The following is a 24,919-nucleotide window of genomic DNA, read 5'->3' as shown; positions in this document are numbered from 1 at the left end:
AGGACGATAGCAGAAAGAACCAGCCTCCCTACCCCAGCTTTCAATACGCAGCAGGCAGAAAACACAGCCTTTTTTTGTACTAAACACTGTAACTTGGAAATCAATCTACTTGAGTCTATGCAGATCTGCCTAATACTTTTTAATGGCTACACAGTGTTCCATGATGTGAAAGTATCATAGGCAGTAAGCCAGATAGCTATGTTTAGCTTCTCAAGTCAGCATTTTAGAAGCTTCTAAATGAGTGGTAGTTAAAATTTTTTATTTAATAAGAAAAAAATTCAAACATATGCAAAAATAGAGTGTAGTATAATGAACTTCCATATACCCATCATCCAGATTCAACTATAATCTAGATATGGCCACACCTGTTTAACTTATCAGCATCTTTTGTTGCTCATGCTCATAAATGTGTTTAAAAACAGCTCGTAAATGTGTTTAAAAACAAGCAAAACAAAACAAAACAGATTTTCTGACAATTTAATTCTGAACACAGGTTCAAGTAGTCCAATCTCTAGCAGATCAATGCAGACTTTCACTCTGGCAGAGACATTTGACAAGATAGTGATTAGAGAATACTGAGAAACTAGTTGGAAAAGAATGTCTGGTGAAAGGTTACTAGGTTCCTGCCTGACTGTTAGCTGGCAGGATGGATGAGTGGTTTCCCAGAAAAAATTTTAACCCAATTAAAATTCACTAGAAAAATGGCTTCAATGTTTGTTTTATTTTCAGGAATGCTAATTTCTTCCCAGAAGGAGGCTGTAAATCACATCATGAAAAAGGGTTTGGTCACAGACCTGGCTTGCGCAATTTTTCCTTTACAAGTCTTTGCAAATACATTCTAGATAAGTACTGTCCAATAGAACTGTCTTTGATGATGGAAATGTTCTATGTCTCTGCTGTTCGATATGGTGACCACTAGCCAGTCGCAATGGCTACTGAATACTAAAAAAGTGGTTAATGCAACTGAGCAACTAAAGTTTTAAATTTATTTAATTCTGATTATTACAAATTTAAACAGCCAGGTGTGGCTACAGGCTACCTCAGTGCAGATCTGCTATGGCCCTAGCCTCTTCTTTCCCCCCCCCCCCCCCCGAGCCTCTTCTTGCTCCAAGCTCTCCCCTCTGCATCCCAGCCACTCAAGCTCATTGTCATTTCCTGAAACATGCATGCTCACTCCTGCCACAGGGCCTTTGCACTTATGGTCTCCTCTTCCTTGAATGTTCCCTACCCTTCTACTGAACTTTTTCATCTGGTTAACTGCAACTTTTTCTTCACTACCTAAAATTATCTTATCTACTTATTTGCTCACTTGTTTATAGGGTTTTTTTTTGTCTTTCCATCATCACTATCCCAACCCACCCAACCAGCCAGAATACAAGCTCCATTTGAGCAAGGATCCTATCCACCTTGCCCATCACTGAATTCCCACCATCCAGATAAAATACGGCCTGGCTCTCAGGCAGCCTGCTAATATATAATGAATAAATAATTGTCTTCTCACAAATTTAATTGTCATCTTTTTCAGAGATTTCCAAAACCTATCAATAGACCCAATCTTATTATCGCAGTTTAGTTCCACATTTCCAACAAGCCCCCTGATCATTTCTACTTAAAAACTCCACTATCTACACTTTAACTACTGTTATCTCCATTCTCTTGCCAAATTGACGTTCAGAAAGCTAGACTTTATTTGGCCATATAGTTCCAAACAAAGAAACCTTCAAAGATATCGAAGAGAAAAATCAATTTTGAGATAAGAGTAAATGCATTGTACATATTCCAAGTTTTCTTAGGTCCTTTGTCAACCAATATAAAAAGAAAGCAAACAGAAATGTCTCTCAATACACAAAGTGAGATAGTAAAACTTACCACAAGTTCAAAAACGTCCATGAAAACAGAATGTCCCTTCGGTGTCTTCTCATTCAGACTGGCAGGAGACCAGATCCAATAGAAGTAAGTACCATCTGAAGAAAGGTGCACGGTGCTCATAGTGCTGCCAACAGGGAGATGGTTAGCTGGCATTGGGACCACCTGACATACCTGGACACACAAAGAAGGAAAACTTCATCAGTGTGACATAAATTCTGATGAATTCTGTCAGTTCATCATTAACATTATTAATTCCAAATGAGAATTCAATAGGCTTTCTGGGCAAAATAAACCTGACATTTATCTCTAAGAATAATATATGAAAATTACATGACAAAAACATAAAAGTTCATACAACTGGCCATGCAACAGATAAAAAGATGCTTGAGATTAATTCAAATTACATTTCTTTAAAATGTACTTACTAAACACTTTGACTTTGCTATGTATGTTTTATCAAGAATTTATTAAAAACAAAGTTTCAGCCCTAGCTGGTTTGGCTTAGTGCACATGTGTCAAACACAAGGCCCGCGGGCCAAATCCAGCCCGCCAGGCCTTGCAATGTGGCCCGCACCGCGCTGTCATCACTGCACTCTGCTGTCAGTTTATGACATTGTCAGTTTATGACTGTTCAGTAAACCATTTGGCCCGCGATTTAGGCTGGATTTTAGATTTTGGCCCCTTCTCTGATTGAGTTCGACACCCCTAGCTTAGTGGATAGAGCATCAACCTGCGGACTGAAGGGTCCCAGATTCGATTTTGGTCAAGGGCACATGTCTGAGTTGTGGGCTTAATCCCTAGTAGGGGACTTGCAAAAGGCAGCGAATCAATGATTCTCTCTCATCATTGATGTTTCTATCTCTTTCCCTCTGTCTTCATCTCTGAAATCAATAAAATATAATAAATAAATAAATAAATAAATAAATAAATAAAATAAAAAACACAAAATTTCAGAAAAATAGTACTTTCTGAAATGTTCTTAGTAAATGAATTTAATATTTTTAATTATATTTAAAGGACATGAACTATATCTTATTCATCTTTATATCATTAGCATGTAATTCAAAGTCTAGCTCAAAGTTATTTAATAAATATGGAGGGAAGAAAGGGCAAAAGGGAAAGCAGAGAATAGGGAGAAGGGGAAAGAGAAAAAAAGCTTTAAAAAAATGAAGGCAAAAAATAAAAAATTTAAAAAAAGAATTCCCAGCAGTGACAGCCAATATTCTACTCTTCTCTTGATTCTATTATTTGAATAATTAAAAATAATAATATCAACCAAATTATAAAATATTTAAAGTCTTTAACATATAATACCTTAAATAAATAAATAAACAAATAAATAAATAAATAAATATCAATGAGAGGACAGGAAAAAAATTAAAAGAATTTCCAAAAAAATGAAGGCACATGCAAGATCCTCACTTTGCACATGTGGGCTGCTGAAATTTACCTAGTCCATCAAGAGGAAACAGACAAACACCAATACTCTATATTAGACATGAAAGCACATGTTTCTAATACTACCCAGTAAACATCCTTTGGTTTCAGCTTAATGAATAGTTTTGCATTATTTCACATTAAATGTGAAGTTACATACTAATTTTTACTGCCAGAGAAAAGCATTCAATATGAGAGAAAATGAGAACTAAGAAAACTGCTGACTTAGCTTTTTAAAAATCCAAGAGTAGGAGCAGAACTTAAAATCCCAAAATAAACATAATTAGAGAAGGTCAGATGCCTTCAGGGTACAGTAAGAACAATTTCCAGTTGTTCCACCTCTGGGTGAGTCACTAGTTTGCCTAAGATTACTTTTGAACCCTGAACTAATTTCATATGAATTTTTTCCAGATCTGTTTTGTCTAACAAAAGTTAAAGTCATTTAATTGTTGTAACCACACTTTGAAACGTATTGTGCTAGGAAATTTAGAAAGCTGACAGCTACTGATTGGCCTAAGCTATCCCCAAATTGCTCTGAAGCACGTATCTAGTTGGTGACAACACTGCTTTCTTGGATAATATCAGAATTTTTGCAACAACACAGGGGAAACTGACATCACTTCAAATGTGAACCTTGTCCCAAGATTTAACATCTGTTTAATTCCCAGGCTTATAACTTTATTTCAAACAAATATAGGAGATATTCTCACCTGTCTGCACTAGTGATAAGAAACAAAGGCAATGGGGCATCTATTTGTTAATGTTTTCACTTTACTCATCTAACCATTATTGAGCACCTACTATGTGCTTTGGAGACACAATGGTGAACAAGATTCAGTCTCTGCTCTCCAGGAAAGACACAATTGAGTGGCAGAAAGAGAGATGCAACATCCCACTTAAATTCTGGATGTAACTACTGTCAGGGCAACCACTCCACAGATGAGAACTCTAACCATCCAGTTCAATTTTGGTTGAAAGTTACAGCATAAAGAACTCAGATTTTAGAGCTGAGAACCATGCATTCAAGTTCTTATGCTGCCATAATTGTATGGCCTTTGGCAAATTATTATACTTAACCTCTGTGAGCTACATTCCTCCATTCAACAATAAACACTTACTACTTGCAATGTGCTTAACATCATTTGCCTTATGTTTATGATGAAACTGCCATAATTACACCTCACAAGTGTATGTACGGTAAATTGCCTAGATCAGGGCCTGGTACACAGACATTGTACTTTATCATCATCAGTCACATGATAGGCACACATACTACATTCTAGGGACACAAAGATGAGTAAGACAGGCTCTCTCTGGACCTAAAGGTGGGCACAATCTTGGGGAGGATTACACACAAGAGCAGGTAATTTCGGTATGATGCAGCAAGTGCTTTGCTAGAGTGCTATTAGAGCAGTAAAGATGAGCTCTTAATCTATCTCACACAATGACTCTATCTAAACTCATTTTAAAGCTCCCATTCTCTCAGAAAGGTTGTTTAGAACTAATTGAGTAAGGAAATTATGTCTTCCCAGAACAAGTCTGGCAATAAAATAAGAAGGAAAAAAAAAAAAAAAGGGAGAAAAAGGAGAACAAGGAGGAAGAAAAGGAGGAGAAAGAGGAAGAGGAAAAGGAGGAGAATCAGTAGCTGGCATTTATACCATCTCTGATTCTCTAGAAATTTTTTTTTAATAATAAAGAAAATTTTGTTGCTAGTCTTATAAACGCTTAGGGAACACATTCACTCAAACCATGTGAGAAAGTCTAGACACCAGACAAAAACAAAACAAAACAGAATGCCCAGACAATGACCATTCAAAGGATGCACTCTGGCAGGAAACTACATCAATTGTGTTATTACTTCTGAAGAACTTCCCTTACTGCCTCCAAAACGTAAAGACAATGCCTTGGTTTTCTGTTTACCTGAAGGGTATTCTGGTCAATGACCTGGAAAAGGGAGTGAGGTTTATTATCAAAAGATACAGGCCGGTGGAGAAGACTGCCGCTGCCGAAAGCAACCCATCCCGGTTCCAGCTCCTCGTTGCGGCAGTACACAAAGCCTCTGCAGGAAAAGAAAGGTACTTAGGTACAGACAGAAACATTTTCCTGAATGTTTAATGTTTTAAAAGCCTAATGTTTTTAAATGCCTAAGTATGCAAACAATTTGAAGGTGAGTGAATATATTTCATTAGGTTCTGGACTAAAAAACTAGGGCAAATATTAACTTTTCACAACAAACTCGCGAAGAGAAAAAAAAAGTTGGGGGAAAGGTCTAATCTGTATATATAAAACCCTAATATGCAAGTAGACTGAACAGCGGACCTAGACTCTCGATTCCAATAATTACAGGCTGTTGTTTCTTGTGATGAAGCCCCTATCCCAGTGATTGGCAAACTCATTAGTCAACAGAGTGGCAAATCATGGCTTTCAAGCCGCATGTGGCTCTCTAGCCGCAGTTTGCTGACCACTGCACTAGCAGAATGAGAGGAGTGGGTGACAATAATGGAAAACCAGAATCACATGAATGTGTTTAGACTTATTATTAGTCAGTCTATGGAGAGTCAGCATGTACCCCCATGTTTTCTTCACAGAGGATTACATAAGGAGGAAATGTTCCAGCCAAATAATTCAGCAAATTTCATGTAACTCACCTGAGAGTACCATGTAATCCAGAGCCCAGTTTGCTCACTCCTCTTCCAACTGAGTTAGTAGTATACAGGTAAAGACCGTCTGCAGTGAGGCAGCGTCCCAAGTCAGCATCTGAAACATTTTTTATAAGTAAGTTATATAAATGCTTTTCTTTTCTTTCTTTCTTTCTTTTTTTTTTTCTTTTAGTTAATCCTCACCCAAGGATATTTTTCCATTGATCTTTTATAGAGGGTGGAAAAGAGAGGGAAAGACAGAGAGAAACATTGATGTGAGAGAAACACATTGACTGGTTGCCTCCAGCACACATCCTGACCAGGGCTCAGGCCAGGAGGAGTCTAAAACCAAGGTATGTGCCCTTGACCGAAATTGAACCTGGGATCCTTTGGTCCACAGGCCAATGCTCTATCCACTGAGCCCAACCAGCTAGGGCTAAATGCTTTTCTAATAAGATTATAAATGTGCTTTTTCTTTAGAGGAGATTGAGTGAGAGATAATCTCCCACTTCTAAAATATGTGCTTCGATGTGACTCCCAGGGAAGATGGCTAGAACCCCACAGCAAACATCCAAAATGCATGTAGGATCAGGGACCAAGATCAGGGAAGGAGGTCAGATAGTTACTAGCAGAACCACCTGATTTTGCCTGCCAAATGTTTTTTCTTTTTTGGAACAGCAAAAATACTTAGTCCAATTTACACATTCCTAATTCTAATCTGAAATGACTAAGAATACAATATGAGCCCTAGCCAGTTTGGCTCGGTGGATAGAGCATCAGTCTGCAGACTGAAGGGTCCCAGGTTGGATTGGGCCAAGGGCACATGCCCGGGTGGTGGGCTTGATCCCCAGTGGAGGCTGTGCAGGAGGCAGCCGACTGATGGCTCTCTTTCATCACTGATGTTTCTATCTCACTCCCTCCCTCCTTCCTCTCTTAAAAATCAATAAGTAAATATTTTTTAAAATACGATATAATTTTATAGTAAAAAAGGCATGAGCTTTTAAGAGTTCTGGGCACTTAGTAGTTGACCTTGGGCCTCTTGGAACTTCAGTTTCTTCATCCATAAAATGAGGATAATGTGTACCTCAAGAATTACTATGAAGGTTAAATGAGATAACACAGGTTAATACCCATATTGCACTCAGGTTTAAAGCCAGTGTTCCATAATGGTAAATGATATTATTCTCACATACTAATAATACACATTCAACTAAAATCTGTTTCTTTGAATATTCCATCCAGAGATCCTAATTTTAATTTCTGGAGCAACACAGCACAAAAGTGTTCTTCTATTTAAAAACAGCAACTATGTTTCCCCTTAGCTATATCTTCCCATAAGAATAACATTGTATCTATGATAGTAAATGGTTTACTAACTTATAAAGAGAATCTTTTAAAAAGCAAATAAATAAGCCCTTCAGTGTTTATTTTCATAATCACTCCACTCACTATGTATAAGTGGAGTTTGTCTACTACTTGTCATTTTAGGGGAATCCAATGTCACCGCACTCAAAGTAGTACTGAGTACGCTGTTATCTTTAAAAATCAGTATACTAAACCTGAGACAAGTGTAATTTGTACCTAGTGGTTCCTCAAAAAACAAAGAGTTAAAGTGGGTAATCATTTTTAAAACTCCTATTTCATCGGTAAGGTAACAATTAACAATACAATCATAATAACAAGTACCTATTACAATAACAAACAGGTCTGGGAGTCAGGTGGACTCCTGGCAGGCTTCAAACACTACTGGAGAGCAGCGTGGGTGTGCCAGGGTACTGGACAGCATGTCTACCCAGATAACAGAGGCTGAATTCTACGGCAAGTCAGTTAGGTGCAGTCAATTAAGAGAGCTTCTGCCATTTTCACTGAGGTCACAGAATAAACTGATATGTAATACTTGCGAAATTGTAAAAACATTTTAATCCAGCCTACTTTGTTTAAAAAAGATATTTAACAATTCATGCTCCCTTGAACAATCTCATCGTTTTGCTTTTAGGATGAGAGGGTTCATCAACACACACACAATAAATTACTAAAAGAAACAGTATCAGGCAGAAAGACCTGATACTCTATTCATGGACATAAAATTCAATTTAAGGCTCCATGCCCAAACTCAAATACCCAGGAACCAATTTAAGTAATTCATGGCTCTTTGCAGAAGTGTATGGATGATACCTTTTCCTGGCGCTAGTAAAACCTATCCATTTTCTTACCTCACTGAATATCAGCTTGTATTATACTGTGACTGATAAAGCAGACAATGAACACATTGTATAGAAATCCTGAGCTCTTTAATTAAAAGGAACACAGAGTTATATCTAAACTGTTTGCCACAATTATCTTAAGCCATTCTTTTCACATATTAATTTCAATCAGAGGATCAAGGCCCTTACATTACCTTTATTTTCAGAACTGGAGCCAGTGTTACTATCTGGTGCAGGCAACATGTCTTCATATCCCCATGACACTATGTGTTTGCCACCAAGCAAACAGGAGGGGGATCCAGGCCCCCCTTCCAAAAGCAACAGCCTAAAAAAGGGAAATGGAGAATCACAAACACACCAAAACTATCCATTTTGGCAAGAAAATAAAAGTCCACCTTCCATCTCAAAAAGCAGAAAACTATAACAGGTTTACAAAGACATTATATATCTGAAATGAAATTCACAATATATTTTATATACGAAAAATGTACAAAGCAGTGCTTTTATAAATGTTATGATAAAATTACAGCTGTGTGTAAAATGTATATATTTTATACACACACACACGAAAGATATATATATATATGTGTGTATATATATATGTGTGTGTGTGTGTGTATGTGTGTGTGTATATATATATATATATATATATATATATATATATATATATGAATGAATTGGGAAACATGTATACCAAAGCATTAGGAGTGGTTATATTTGGGTAATAAGATTATGAATGAGCCCTAGCTGCCTTGGCTTAGTGGATAGAGTGTCAGCCTGTGGACTGAAGAGTCCTGGGTTCGATTCCGTTCAAGGGCACATGTCTAGGTTGCAGACTTGATCCCCAGTAGGGGGCATGCAGGAGGCAGCTGATCAGTGATTCTCTCTCACCAATGATGTTTCTGTCTCTCTCCCCCTCTCCCTTCATCTCTGAAATCAATAATATATATATATATATATATATATATATATATATATATATATTATTTTTAAAAATATTATGATTTTATCTTTCTCTACACCTTAACATATCACCCCAAAATCTACAATAAGAATTAATTACAAGCTATTGCAATTTTTTTAAGCCCACAAAAATGAAAAATAACATGCCCTAGATGGTTTGGCTCAGTGGATAGAATGTTGGCCTGAGAACTGAAGGGTCCCAGGTTCGATTCCAGTAGGGGGCATGCAGGAGGCACCCGATCAATGATTCTCTCTCATCATTAATGTTTCTATCTCTGTCTCCCTCTTTCTTCCTCTCTGAAATCAATAAAAATATATATATTTTTTAAATTAAATAAATAACATGCTCTAGAAACACTTTCAAAGAAGACAACAAAATTCTCAAAGAGATATGATAATATACTTACTTAAAAATATGAACCATTTCATTTATATGTGGAAGCTTAAAGAACAATATATATGAACAAACAAAATAGAAATAAACTCACAGACAGAGAACAGACTGATGCCTGCCAGAGGTAAGGTTGGGGGACTGGGTGAAAAAAGGGAAGGAATTAAGAAGTACACATTGGCGGTTATGAAATAGTCATAGGGATGTAAGGTATAGCATAAAGAATATAGTCAATAATATTGTAATAACTAAGTATTGTGCCAGTCTACTTGGGAGGATCGCTTTGTAAAGTATATGATTGTGTAATCACTATGCTATTCACCTAAAACTAATACAAACAAGGACTGAATGTAAACTGTAAGATAAAAATATATGAATTGGACTTGGGTGTGGTGGGATGTGTCCTTGGACTTAGAGAGCAGGATGTCCGGCTTGCGAGTGGGAACCTCCATGTCCGGTGAGAATAACAAGCGATTTAAAAATGGGTGACGTTGAGAAAGGCAAGAAGAGTTTTGTTCAGAAGTGTGCCCAGTGCCATACTACAGAAATGGGAGGCAAGCACAAGACAGGGCCAAATCTCACAGTCTATTTGGGTGAAAGATAGGCCAGGCACTTGGATTTTCTTACATGGATGCCAGCAGAACAAAGGTATCACCTGGGGAGAGGCTAACCTGATGCAATAGTTGGAGACTCCCAAGAAGTACATGCCTGGACAAAAGTGATCTTCACTGGCATAAGAGTGCAGAAAGGCCAAACTTGGTAGCTTATCTCAAAAAAGCTACTAAGGACTAATAGTTGGCCACTGCCTTATTTATTAAAAATCTCTCATGACATTTTTATGTGTATCATATCTCAATTGATTTCATACACCAGAATTCAGATCGTGAATGGCCGATAGAACATTTCTTTTGTGTAGTCCTGATTTAAGTAAGATTGGCTTGTGGTTAAATGCTATGGCAGCTTTTTGAGCTGTAACGGTAATTTTGGTTCAGCAAGCGTTATCACTGTCCTCTCTTCTAAAAATATGATTGGACTTGATTCGTAGTATCCAACTTTTCACAGAGGTGCTGAGTACCATCTCAAAACCTGTAGGAGACTGGTTTATATTTAGATTTATATGGCTGGTTGTATTAATATGTTTAAATTCTAAGGAAATCCCTTCACTATCTCTTAGACCTGTAAGACTTGCTTGTGTTTCAAGTTGTGTTCATCAGACTGTTAAAAGGCAGGGGCAGCAGATAAGCTGGCAGTGACCATTGTGTCTTTTTGGTTCCAACTATGCCAATTTAATAAAATTCCCTGTATCGCCGAAGCCGGTTTGGCTCAGTGGAAGAGCGTCGGCCTGGGGACTGAGGGGACCCGGGTTCGATTCCGGTCAGGGGCATGTACATTGGTTGCGGGCACATCCCCAGTGGGGGTTGTGCAGGAGGCAGCTGGTCGATGTTTCTCTCTCATCGATGTTTCTAACTCTCTATCCCTCTCAATTCCTCTCTGTGTAAAATCAATAAAATATATTTAAAAAAAAAATAAAATAAAAAAATAAAATTCCCTGTATCTAAATGATTGCCTTTTACTGAATGAAAGGCATTTTAGTGTGGTTTATGTATAATATCAAATAAAAAGTACTTAACATGTCTACATATTATAGATGATATTTAAGGTCAGGTGCTTGACAAGATATAGCAGCAAACTTTGTGAATCCTTTAAGTCAGACTAAGTTATAATTAAGGATTGTGTGTGTGATTTTGCCAGCTCATTAGGATTAATGAGAACAGATCATCAACACAAAATTATAAATTATGTCATTATAAGGCTTAAGATAATTAAAAACAAAGCCACAAAAATATATGAATCATTAATTGATAAGAGTCTAGCAATCTACTTATTAAAAGAGACCTTATAAACAATCTCCCTTGTGTAGAAGGAGGGAAGGATCCAAATTAACAACTTACCTATACAGCACATCGGCTACAGGAAGGTACCCTAGATCAGTCTGTTTCTGTAATAGATGAACTGTATGGACAAAAGTTTTCAATGATCCCCTAAAAATAAAAGGAGGGAACAGAAAATCATCAAAATTGAAAAGTCAAATAAGAAGGCTGTTAATGTTAAGTTTATTAACCAAATGGGAAAAGTTCCAAATGTGTCTATTTGCTTATGCCAATCATATGTGTTGTACAAAGTATACTTGCTTAGTATGTGAGTGGCACCACCTGAACAGTCAATTATAATGTTCTTGCATTTGTAAAGGAAGATAATTTCCCCTAACACAAAAGTTCAAAACATAAGGCTCAGTACAAAGGCCATGTGACTATTATTCTTGGATACTATTTTCATCAAGTCATTCTCTAGTCTAGAGGAGAGTTTTCATAGGAGCAGGTTATATTTAAAGTCTAACTGTACTTCCAGGAGTAACTTTTTAATGTTAGGTTCATCCATTTTATATACATCTCACTGAAGCCCATCATATCAAAAAGGAATATATTCAAATAACTACTATAATACTTTATACCGAGAGCTTCCCTTGCAGGGACTATAATACTTCAGAGGTCACCACTACCTGATTTCCTTTTGATTTCCAAGGCTGGAGGCTCTTGGAAGTCCATAATATGATCAGCAGGATCTAAAAGAAGGTGCTATTAAGATGCACAAGACTTACTTGGCTAAACCCCAAGCATAGATCACCACAAGAACATTTCCTGATCTAAATGATCGCCTGTATCAGATGGGTGACTTCGGACTGCTGCCTTATTCTCTGAAGCCAAGGCTTTAATTGCTAGGTATCACATGCCTAAACCCAAAGAAATGAAATACCTAATGGACTGAGTAGGCCTAGAGTCCTCCTCTTAATTGCCCCTTTCACTATCAAAAGAATCAAAACCAAAGACCAATATAAGAAGGGAGGCAGCAGATAGAGTATAAAACCAAAGAATCAAAACCAAAGACCAGCCGAAACCAGTTTGGCTCAGTGGTAGAGCGTCGGTCTGCGGACTGAAGGGGCCCAGGTTCGATTCCGGTCAAGGGCATGTGCATTGGTTGTGGGCACATCCCCGGTGGGGGTGTGTGCAAGAGGCAGCTGGTCGATGTTTCTCTCTCATAGACGTTTCTAGCTCTCTATCTCTCTCCCTTCCTCTCTGTAAAAAATCAATAAAATATATATTTAAAAAAATAAAAATAAAAAATAAAAGGGCAAAAGCACTCTGGAACATTTAAACCAGCTATAAGGTATTATTTATTTGCTGGACTCAATCAGATTTTAAGAAAAAATTCCTCCCATGGCTCCTAAGAGGAAAGCAAGGGTAGTGAATCTTTTTGTGTGAGTGAGTCCAGGTAAGTAAAAACCCACTCACCTACGAATGCACTCCTTATAGATATATATTAAAAAATTTTTAAAGCTCTATAAACTTTTAACTGTCCTTCCAGAAGAAACACATATAGAACATCTTCCACGAACTACCTGATGGAAAATACTAATCATCTCAGGGGTGAGTAGATAATGGCAAAGGTTGATTCTCCATTTCAAGATGTTAAAGCTGTTATCATGGTATAGCAGAAAGCAAAAACTTGAACTTAGTTTCCAGCTCAGGCTGCTGGTGCCAAGTTTTGGTGAGAAAGCATCTTATGTACTGTCAAGGCCATGAGATTCAATACTGAAAACAGAGGACTTCTGAATGCTAAGACTCGCATCAAATATGCTTGCTCTCTGATTCACTCACCCAACCCAGGCAGCAGCAGCAGTCAAAAGGTCACCAAGTGGCACCTTTGATTTTCCTTACCTGGCACACGCCAGAGCCACCAGGGCGGCAGCAGCATTTTCCTTTTGCTTATGAGGGATGTGTCGGCCTGTGTCAGAAGTTTCCTCTAGCCAAGAGCACAGCAGAGTTTCAATTCCATTGAGACAGTCAGCAGGCTCCTTGGTCAAGCTCAGAGGCTGGCAGTCACGAAGGCAGTTCAATAGCACCTCAGCAGTAATGTTACAGAGAGAGGGGTCTGTTCTACTCTGGGACTGAATGAGGGGGAAGACCAGCAGGAGCCCCATCCTGGACGTGAAGGGAGCTTGCTCGGGTTGCTGCAACAAGCCCTGGCGTTTGAGCAGGGCCAACGTTTCTTCATCACCGGAGCTTTCCCTTTCATGCTGTTCTTCCAAGGCCAGCTGGCGCTGGGCATTCCACAGTCCCCGCAAGGCATTCAGGCGGTATTCCAGCAGGCGGGCATAGGCATTGCTCTGGTTCCCACAGACAGAGCGCAAACGTTCTGCTAATTCCATTGGGTTCTTGGTCTCAAATGTTAAAATCTAAAAAGGAAACAACAGAGGAAAAGTCACGTACTGCTTTCACTGTTGCTTTCATCGATGAATTGGTTGTCTCCCGTATGTGCCCTGACCAGGAATGGAACCTGTAACCTTACTGTACGGATGACACCCAACCACCCAGCTAGAGCCATGCAAATAATGATTAAATGCTCTTCATCATCCAGTCATACAAAACTATTTCCCTACTTTGTATCGAGATTCATCAAATACAAATCACCCTTTTGGTTATTTTTCACCTGGCAATTGATAAAATAACACAAATTTCTTAAAAAATTATCACTTTTCAAGGGCAATCATATAACTTAAAGCTGTAATCATATCCAAGGAAATTAGACTGCCCTTATTTCCTTTTTTGTTTTTAATATATTTTATTGATTTTTTCATTGAGGGAGAGAGAGAGAGAGTTAGAAACATCCATGAGAGAGAAACATCAATCTGCTGCCTCCTGCACACCCCTTGCTGGGGATGTGCCTGCAACCAAGGTACATTCCCTTGACAGGAATTGAACCCCGGGACCTTTCAGTCCACAGGCCGACGCTCTATCCACTGAGCCAAACCAATTTCGGCCCTTTTTTCCTTTTTTTAAAAAAATATTTTTTTATTGATTTCAGGGAGGAAGTGAGAGACAGATAGAAACATCAATGATGAGAGAGAACCACTGATCAGATTCTTCCTACACGCCCCACACTGGGATCAAGCCCACAACCCAGGCATGTGCCCTGTCCTAGAATCGATCCAAGGTTACCACTCAACCCACTGAAATACACTGGCTGGGCCCTTTTTTTCTTTTTTTCAAAAAATCAGCAATCAGCTTCCACCATGGTGATCAACAACCAAAGATTGGGATATATTTGAATGATGTAAAAAAAAACAACAACCCACAGTTTTAAATTGTATTACCTTCCCAGTTATGAACATCTAAGCAAATAAAAAATATTGTTGCATCTTTTAAAAAGCTTTCCAAAATTGGTTATGTGATTTTCTGTATATCCAATACAACTCTTTGATATAAAATTCATGTGCTCCATATATATTTTTACTTAAGGTACACTGACATTCTACTTATGTTATATGAAACAACTGCTAATGAATGCAATTCAGGTTTTTATTAGACACAAGAATTGAAGTACATTTAAAAATACACAGTAACTAAATAAAATAATAATCTTGGCAAATTTCTTAAATCTGAGAGAATATTCTTGTATTTTAGTAAGTAACATTACTCCTAGGAATATCTGACAAAGATACACTTAAAGAAAAATATAAAATGCAAGAATGTTCACTGTAGCATTACTTTTTTTTATTGTTTTGTATGGTATTTATTGATTCAGGAAACAAACAAAATTCTGAATAAAATTACTTGGAAATAAACAAATTAAAAAAAAGGTTCCAAAGGACAAAACCAATGACATAATATACACTTGTTTAAAAAGTAACTTCTATAGTAATATACCTTTGCTTCAGAACTACATGATGCATATTCTTCAAGTCTCAAACACTTACTGAACACATGTAGCATTACTTTTAACAAATTATAATAGGAGAACATTTAAAATATAACATGGGTGGAATAATAGCCACATGCAACATTACAAAGGATAATTAACTCTATGATATTATATGACAACAGATAAAACATGATCCAAATTTCGTAAGAAAAAAGATTGAAAGGAGACACATGAAAACATTTTTAAAAATTAAAAATAAATAACAAATAAAAAGAATTTAAGAACAACTTGGTAACATTAAACCAGGCTATTCTATTTTTTTTAATCAATCTCAAACATAAGTGCTTCTGAAATGTGGTATTTTCTTTTTCATAAAATAATGTGTATGACAGAGTCCATAGCTAACTTCAAATATTAAGAATAGCTGAAGAAAACTATATACTTCTGTGTTTTTCCGATGGTTCTATTTTTGTAAGCTTATTTTTAGCATTCCACTTGAAAGACATTCTGAAACAATATGAGTTATAATATAATTAACCAAATATTATATAATATATACACTTAAGTGACTGTTATGTGTATTGATTTAGCAGTACCTAACACACACACAATGCTTTCAGAAATCCATTAGACTTCTCAGCATTTCAATGGCCCTTTTAGAACACTAAGAACTGTCCGCTATGCTGCCATTTTTTAAGAATTTCTAAAGTTTGAAGGTCATGGCCTAAAATTATTTTATAAAGATATCAGTAAGTCAGTCTGGAGGATCTATTCTGGTCCTTATGAATATTAAATGATTTGTTCTCATATAAAACCACTGCCCTCAGTAACTGCTCTTGACCAAGAAGATAAAATACCAAAATGTCATTAGAAAATTAATATTCTTTTCTTTAAAAGGGAGAAGAGTTTTTTAAGAAAAAGGGAAGATCCCTGTCACCCTTAATCAGAAGGAAGGGTCACTAACTGTACTTTGGAGATAATGCTCAAGTCACCTCAATTAAGGGAATAACTTTCAAAGTAACTCATGCCCTCACTGCAATTTTATCATACATGACATGTGGGGGTTTTTTGTTTTGTTTGTTTTTGTTTTTGTTTTTTTAAAATATATTTTATTGATTTTTTAACAGAGAGGAAGGGAGAGAGATAGAGAGCTAGAAACATTGATGAGAGAGAAACATCGACCAGCTGCTTCTTGCACACACCCCACCGGGGATGTGCCGCAACCAAGGTACATGTGACCGGAATCAACCCGGGACCTTTCTGTCCGCAGACCGACGGTCTACCATTGAGCCAAACCGGTTTCAGCACATGACATGTGTTTTTAAGCTAAAACAATAACAATCACCTGGAGAGCTAATAAAAGGTAGGCAAAATATTCTTTGCCAGCCAAATCTGAGATATAAGAAGAGCAGAGATAAAATTCCCCAAAATGGGTAAGTAAAAAGCTAAAAGTTGTATTAAACCTATTTCTGAGAGAAATAGAAAGTAATCCAATTTCTAAAAATTTACCCTGAAGAAATGTTACAGAAATAAAAAAAATGTACAAAGATGTTCACTGCAGTCTTATTATAGTGGAAAAGTAGAAGCCATCTCAATGTCCAAAAGAGAAGAATTTGATTAAATTATAATGATTCACAATGGAATATTATGCAACAATGAAAAAAAATTTAGCCATACAGCAACAAAGAGCAGTATAAAACTGTATATGCACTATAATAGGACTATGTAAAACATGCTTGTTCAAGTTTGAAATGTCACTGGTAATTATGGTAATAGAATCATTGGAGTGGGGGTCCCTATTTAAAAAAAAAAAAAGAAAAAAACAATGATACATTGAATCAGGGGTCCTCAAACTTTTTAAAGTGGGGGCCAGATCACGGTCCCTCAGAGAGCTGGAGGGCCGGACTATATGAACTACTAATTCCTACTGTAACACCTTGGCTGCGCTCACTGCCCAAAAAACCTGGCGGGCTGGATCAGACTCCTCTGCGGGCCGCATGTGGCCCGCGGGCCGTAGTTTGAAGACCCCTGCAATAGTTTATATATATATATATTTTTTTTTAAATATGTTTTTATTGATTTTTTGCAGAGAGGAAAGGAGAGGGATAGAAAGTTAGAAACATCGATGAGAGAGAAACATCGACCAGCCGCCTCCTGCACACACCCCACCGGGGATGTGCCCGCAACCAAGGTACATGCCCTTGACCGGAATCGAACCTGGGACCCGCCCTGTCCGCAGACTGACGCTCTATACATTGAGCCAAACTGGTTTCGGCTGAATAGTTTATATTTTTATAAAGCAGTCATGGCCCAGGCCTGGCTGGGTAGCTCTGCAGTGTTTCCCAAACTTTTGACATATGTGTACCCCTTCCATAATTTTCCTAACGCTGAGTTCCCCTCGTACTCATGAGAACGTAGAATTAGGTGCAGCTAAGCACGGTGCAGCATATCCCCACCAAACTCCGGTGCAACGTATACCCCCACCAAACACTTCCCATGCCCCTGGGGGTACGCGTACCACACTTTGGGAAACACTGGTTTAGAGCATCTTCCCATAATACCCAGTTTGCAGGTTTAATTCAGCCAATAAATGCATAAATAAGTGAATGACAAGTAGATATTTCTCTTTCTCAATCATTTTTTTTTAAAGGCAGTCATAGCTAAAACCAGTATGCTCAGTGGATAGATCGTTGGCCTGCGGACTGAAGGGTCCCAAGTTTGATTCCAGCCAAGGGCACATGCCCGGTTGCAGGCTCGATTCCCAGTAGGGGGCATGTAGGAGGCAGCCAATAAATGATTCTCTCTCATCATCTCTCTCATGATTCTTTCTCTTCCTCTCCCTTCCTCTCTAAAATCAATAAAAATATATTTAAATAAATAAATCTCAGGATCACTCACAGGCTCCAAATAGATGAATTATATTACTATACTACCTAGTATGGTACATTAACCCATTCAATTCATTATATGAACCTGTCAGCATAAAAAGGCATTTATACCTGGATTATTTCAAAGCAGACCAACTGGCCAGACTTGCAACTTCAACACAAAACTTTTAAATAAAGCGTATAGAATAATGAAACACTCTAGAGTGAATTTTAAACCCTTTTACAGATTTTCCTACCATTTTCTACATTATGTAGATGGCAATCATGACCAAACTGAATTGCATATAGTAATTCAAAGAAAATCAGAAAGTTCTCATGTGAACCAAGTAAAGTGAATTGTGAATGGAAGGATGAAATTCCATCTCTGATATGAAAGCCTGTATCAAGAGTGGATCGCTTATCCATTAAATTAGACCCTGAAGTTACATTACTTTATCCAAGCTTGGAAATATATGTTCATTCACATTCTCTTTCAACAACTTTTTAAAAAGGGTCTTTAACTTAACTGATAACCAGGATTAAGTTTCACACTTTAATTCATAAATTTAAGCCCATAGCTTGGTGCCAAAACTAGAAATAGACCCTGGTTTGTTACAGATTATTTGGCTCAGCTCTGTCAAACTTTCTCCAAGAAATGGTGATTTTTCCCCCAGACCTTCCTATAACTGCTATTGATAGGATTGTTAGAACTGTAAGGATTCAACATATAAGAAATCACCATTCAAACTTTTACATGAAAGTTCCATCTTGTCCTGGCCTTTTCCTAATTTTCATCTTTTGTCAGTCTAAATCCTGTCTTTCAAAACGCAGTTCTGCCACCTACTCTGAGAAACTGATTTCTTCTTTCTCCCTCTTTCCCTTTCCAGAATTAGCTTCTTCATGTTTCCATAGTATCTAGCACATACTTCTATCAGCAGATCAGCCACAAACTTTGTGAAAAAAATGTCTGCTGTTTTTCAATAAAGGATATACATTAAGGAAATGTAGGGAGTGATGTTCAAAATTGAAAGTTGATCCAATCCTTTTTTAAAAAAATGTTTTTATTGATTTTTTACAAAGAGGAGGGAGAGGGATAGAGAGTCAGAAACATCGATAGGAGAGAAACTTCGATAAACTGCCTCCTGAACACCTCCTACTGGGAATGTGCCCTCAACCAAGGTACATGCCCTTGACCGGAATCGAACCTGGGACCCTTCAGTCCACAGACCAACACTCTATCCACTGAGCCAAACTAGTTAGGGCGAAATCTTTTCACGTTATCAAGTCATTTTTTTAAAAATATATTTTATTGATTTTGTACAGAGAGGAAGGGAGAGAAATAGAGAGTTAGAAACATCGATGAGAGAGAGTCATCGATCAGCTGCCTCTTGCACACCCCCTACTGGGCATATACCCACAACCAAGGTACATGCCCTTGACCGGAATCGAACCCGGGACCCTTTGGTCCCCAAGCCGACGCTCTATCCATTGAGCCAAACCGGTCTCGGCTATCAAGTCATTTTTTTCATCAACATAATTCATGGCAGAACCGATACAGATCATCTTCCTATGTTTATAATCAACAGAATAAAATTTGGAGAAAGATGAAGAATAAACTCCTCAAAATGGTTTTAATATTATTATAAATGCCACTAGGAGTAAAGAAAAAAGATATTTCCAAAAACCAACTTTATCTGTTAATTACTTGAATTACATAACAACATAAAGACTACCATGGTGTGATATATTCAAATACTTAGCATAAACATGTTTTAGTAAGAAAAATCACTGTTGACAGTTTTTAAATAAAAATTAAAGAAATTATACAAGTCCAATATGTGTAACACCACACTCTACTATAATCGTGTTTATCTACAGTGTGCCCCCACCTTTTCACTGTGAGTCCTGAAAGGGGAAAACCATGTCTTATTCATATTTGTATCAGCAGAGCTTAGCACTGTGTCTGGCCATATAAACATTTGATAAATTAATGAGAAGATACATAAATTCCAAGAACAATTATCTTAGGACATACAGCTGGTTCCCACTGTATATCTGAATAACACTCTCTCACTTGGATTGATTATACTTCTGCCTCCTGGAGCAATGGAAAAATACTATCCTCTTCCACATAAGAGCCTTTTAATTCGATGAAGAAAACACATTCGATAGAAGAAGGGGATACCAGGATATGACTTAGGGCAGTTATTACAGCCTGGCTGAATATTAAAATTGCTTTGAGAGTTTTTTCATAATACTAATGGGGGCTGGGTGGATGAGTGAAAAGGAGGAAGGGTTTATGAAGTACAAATCGCCTGTTATAAAAAGTCATGGGGATGTAACATACAGCACAGGGAATATATTCAATGATATAGTAATAACTATGTACGCTGTCAAATGGGTACTGGGCTTCTCAGGGTGAGCCTTCATAAGGTCTATAAATGTTTAATCACTATATTGTATACTTGAAACTAATGTAATACTGTATGTCAATTGTAATAAAAAACAACAAACAGTACTAATGAGTGGGCCCCATCCTGGTCTGATTATCTGGAGAGGGGACCTAGGCTTTTCCTCCCTCCTTCCCTCCCTCACTCCTTTCTTTTTTTTTTAACTCCAGAGGTGAAAGCAGAGTGCAGCCAAGACTGCAAACCGCTGCGTTAGGGGGACTCGGTGAAGCCTAGCCTCTGCAAATAACTGTTTCCCGTAGTCATTTTACTTAAATCTTCTCAGTCTGTATTTCCACATCTGTAAAACAGGTAACACCTGTTTCTATTTTACGTCATTGTTCAGATCAAAGGAAACATGTACAAGGAGTGCTCTGAAAAAGTGGAAACCGCTAAGCGATTGTTAGAACATTAAAGATACTTCCTTATTTTAGAGCGATTACCACCAAGAAAGGAATTTTTCTGGATAACCCTACAAGAAGGAAGACTTGACTAGATAAAAGCTGAAGGGTTGGGGGTGCAGTAAAGGAGATTTGAATTTAACACATGCTTCTTTTGAGCCAAAACTGTTTTTAAAAATGCTAATGCAATCTTAAAATGCATTAGTAGAATTCCAGTGTCTGTAGCAAGGGAGGTAATAATCCCATTTATATTCTGCAATGGTCAAACTATAACTGGAATATCCTGTTCAGTCCAGAGCACCTCATTTTAAGATGTCATTAAGACTGGAGTGTGTCCAGGAGAGGATGATTTGATTAACCTGGTAATCGTGTCACATTAAAAATGGTTAAGAAATTGAGGCTGTGTGGCCTACAAAAGAGATGAGTGGGAAGAGGGACTGCCTCTGGAAGGAGCTGCTGATTGTGAGACTAATGTCTAGGTAGAGACTCTTTTTTTAAAAAATTAAATTATTATCTGTGTACATATCTTACCATTCCCCCCCCCCCCATACATACCCTCCCTCCCCAGAGTTTTGCGTCCATTGGTTGTACTTATATGCATGTATACAAGTCCTTCGGTTGATCTATTATCTCCCCCAGATCTCCCTACCCTCCCCACTGTAATTTGACAGTCTGCTTGTTGCTTTACTGTCTCTATATCTATCTTTTGGTTCATCAGTTTATAATGTTCTTTATTATCCATAAATGAGTGAGGTCATGTGATGTTTTCTTTCATTGACTGGCTTATTTTACTCAGCATGATGTTCTCCAATTCCATCCAGGTTGCTGCAAATGATGAGAATTCCTTCTTTTTTATGGCAGCATAGCATTCCATTGTGTAGATGTACCATAGTTTTTTGATCCAATCATCTGCTGTAGAAACTCTTAACAGTGGCAGGGGTAGGAAGGTGGACAGAGATTGTCTCCCAGAGGATATAACTTCAGTTAATATTACTTGAAAAAAAATCTTTTTCAAATTCAAATTTATTTCAAATTCAAATTTATTTCAATGTAGCAATATAGCTTACAACTTTGTCTAGTTTCCCCTAAGGTATCCCAAGCATCAGAAAACCTGGCACAAAATAGATGCTCAATAAATATTTATTGAATGAGTGAATGACTAAAAATGCTACTCAGTAGTGCACTTGCATGCCCCCCAAAGAAAACAGAACAATAGAATGCCATAGGCACAATGAGGCACCACATCCAAACACACCCCCAGATCAGCACAACTGCTGCCTGAGGCTCCCAACCTCACCTTCTATTATAGACAACATGAACAAGAAAGCTAAAGGCAGTATCATTCATTCATTGATGATATCGGGGCATGAGTTGTAAACCCACGGCTGGTAACTGGCTGGACATGAATATGCACTCAGTGACTATTCAATAAAAATTACCGATCACCATGGCTGACCCCTGACCACATCTAAGAAACATGAGAAATGCTCCATCTTTCATGCACTGAATCTTGCCTTTCTCATCAATTCCACTCACAGATGTGCCTGACTAATTAAAACTGCCTGGAAACCTCGTCTATCACTTTACTGGTTATTTCTTCTACTTAATCAAGATTCCACTTTAGAATTCAAATCCATCTGTCTCCCTCAGTCTGCAAAGAACGAATGCTCAGAAAAACAAACCAACTAGCTAAAATAAAATGTACCTTTTCTGGCTTCTGGGGAGCTGCTACAGTGTTTGGATAGGCTCAAGCCTCAGACTAATGAGAGGGCACAGTTCTCTCACTGCCACGTGCAAGTCCCAGCTTGGAGGGCAGAACCCTCCCAGCACAATTATAGCCAACAGCTGTAGTTATAAGCTTGAACCTATGGTCCGAACACGTGGCCCCACGTGCCTGAGTGATGTGGGCTTGACAGAATTCAGGTGCACGTAATTGAGTAGATTCGAAACCCACGAGAAAATTGTAACCACGCCCTTCCTTTGCCTCGTGGAATCTGGAAATAAGAGACGACTTACAGGCAGTGGTGCTGTCGCTAGCTCTCCATCAGAGAGGACAGTGTCCCACCCGGACCCAGCTTTCATTCTCTTGTCTGTCTTTTCTCAATCCTTCTCTGCCCCCACTCAGGCTCACCGAACCTGGCTGGGCTGGTGTGGCACATCAGGCGCCCCACGTGGGGCTGACTATGCAATGGCCGTGCCGGCTTGCCACACTAGCTAAGATTTAATATGTCGTTGGAGACTGGGAACAAGGAGTGCAACAATAAATCACTAAAAAGAAGGTAACATAAAGCTTAACCATGTTAAATATTTAGATATTCCACTCACACCTTAGAAATCAGGGACAAATCCAGAAATTATTGGCTAAAATGGGTTTATATCAAAAGGCAAAACTCTCTCTCCCTCTCCCTTCCTCTCTGAAATCAATAAAAACAAATACCAAAAACAAAAACAAAAACCATGAGGTCCACAGTAAACTGGAAAATGCATGTACCTTCTAGACTCATGTACCTCTAGAATCTAGAGGCACTCAAATTCAAGTACTTTTGAAATTCTACATGCCAAACAAAACCCCTCTGTGGGTTGAATTTGACCTCTGTCAATAGTTTGCAATCCTGTGGGTCTAAATTTTTTACATCTTATTTTTTCATAAACCTATGTATTTATTATATAAAAAATTATTTATATATTTAATTGAGTGACAAATGTTGAATTTCAAAATCTCTTGCTAGTTATCCTATATAATAAAAGCCAAACATGCTAAGTGTCCAGTTGGTCCAGCTATATGCTAAGGCCGCTCAACCACTCGCTATGACATGCACTGACCACCAGGGGCAGACAGTCAACCCGTAGGTTAGCTTGCTGCTGGAGTCCAGATGATCTGAACTGAGTGAGACAGGCTGGACACGCTCTGGAGCCCTCCCGCAGTTCCTCCCTGGCTGGCTAACCTCCTGTGTCCCTCCCCACCCAGGTAGTGCACCAGTGGGGTCCCTCGGCCTGGCCTGTGCCCTCTCGAAATCCAGGATCTCTCGGGGGATGTTGGAGAGCTAGTTTCCACACGATCCCACAGGCCAGGCCAAGGGACCCCACCGGTGCCTCTAGTACTTCAAATAAAGCTTAAAAAAAATCTCTGATGAAAAATTAGTGTTGAAAGTAGTTCCTTTTGAAAAATAAACTCCAGTATTGGGAATAACATAGTGACTTAAATATAAATCATGTAAAATGAATTTACCTGCATGTCAGTTACCTACCACTAACCATCGGCTATTAGGAATAATATGGGCCCCCTCATGGACAGAACTTGGAGCTATGATTCACAAACAACATTCTGTTCCACCATAGCTGAGAGATAGCACCTCTCCCCACTCACTGTGCTCTCCCAATGCAGTAAAGCGCAGGGCAGAAGGAGAAGGGGCCCCGAGGCAGGTGTTAGGAACTGCTGATTTAGAGCATAAGGACAGTAAGCTGTGTTGGCTCTCACGCCAATTGTTTGCCATATGAACTATAAACACATTCCATTTAAATGGATGACGTGTAACAGGACAATACACAGAACTCCCTGCTTGAGCTTTTTCAGGCCGTCGACCTCATTGGTTCTGCCAAGTCCCTATCCCAGTTGATTATAATCCTCTGGCAGAAATAGTTCACTTCTTTTTTTTTTTATTTTAAAGAGGAAGGGAGAGGAAGAGAGAGAGAAACATCAATGACGAGAGCGAATCATTGATTGTCTGCCTCCTGCACACCCCCTACTAGGGATTGAGCCTGCAACCTTAGCATGTGCCCTTGGCCAGAATCCTTCAATCCATAGGCTGACACTCTATCCATTGAACCAAACCGGCTAGGGCAAAATAGTTCACTTCTCAGCTTGGACAGATCATGAAGATTAAAAAAGTAACGCCCAGCCCTAACCGGTTTGGCTCAGTGGATAGAGAGTCAGCCTGCAA

The 24,919-nt window shown here is 38.3% G+C and overlaps 1 protein-coding gene and 1 pseudogene across 6 annotated transcripts in view; one reads left to right on the top strand and one right to left on the bottom strand.

The window, feature by feature from the left end:
- HECTD4 (HECT domain E3 ubiquitin protein ligase 4) overlaps positions 1-24,919 on the bottom strand; it is a 140,970-nt gene that overhangs the window by 93,498 nt on the left and 22,553 nt on the right. For all 5 annotated transcript variants that reach the window (XM_084868116.1, XM_084868118.1, XM_084868117.1 and 2 more), the window contains exons 2-7: positions 13,280-13,797; positions 11,456-11,545; positions 8,344-8,474; positions 5,955-6,063; positions 5,227-5,365; positions 1,870-2,040 (exon numbers count right to left, since the gene is read on the bottom strand). In XM_084868116.1, the coding sequence (XP_084724242.1) occupies positions 1,870-2,040; positions 5,227-5,365; positions 5,955-6,063; positions 8,344-8,474; positions 11,456-11,545; positions 13,280-13,797 (1,158 nt within the window). The remainder of the gene's footprint in view (positions 1-1,869; positions 2,041-5,226; positions 5,366-5,954; positions 6,064-8,343; positions 8,475-11,455; positions 11,546-13,279; positions 13,798-24,919) is intronic.
- Positions 9,985-10,295, top strand: LOC311613953 (cytochrome c-like; annotated as a pseudogene). The gene has a single exon. The product of its transcript is annotated as a cytochrome c-like (transcript).

The sequence above is a fragment of the Pipistrellus hanaki genome (assembly GCF_964339955.1).
Source record: "Pipistrellus hanaki genome assembly, chromosome: 19".
NCBI lineage: Eukaryota > Metazoa > Chordata > Mammalia > Chiroptera > Vespertilionidae > Pipistrellus > Pipistrellus hanaki.
This window is presented reverse-complemented; position numbering and strand designations above follow the sequence as displayed.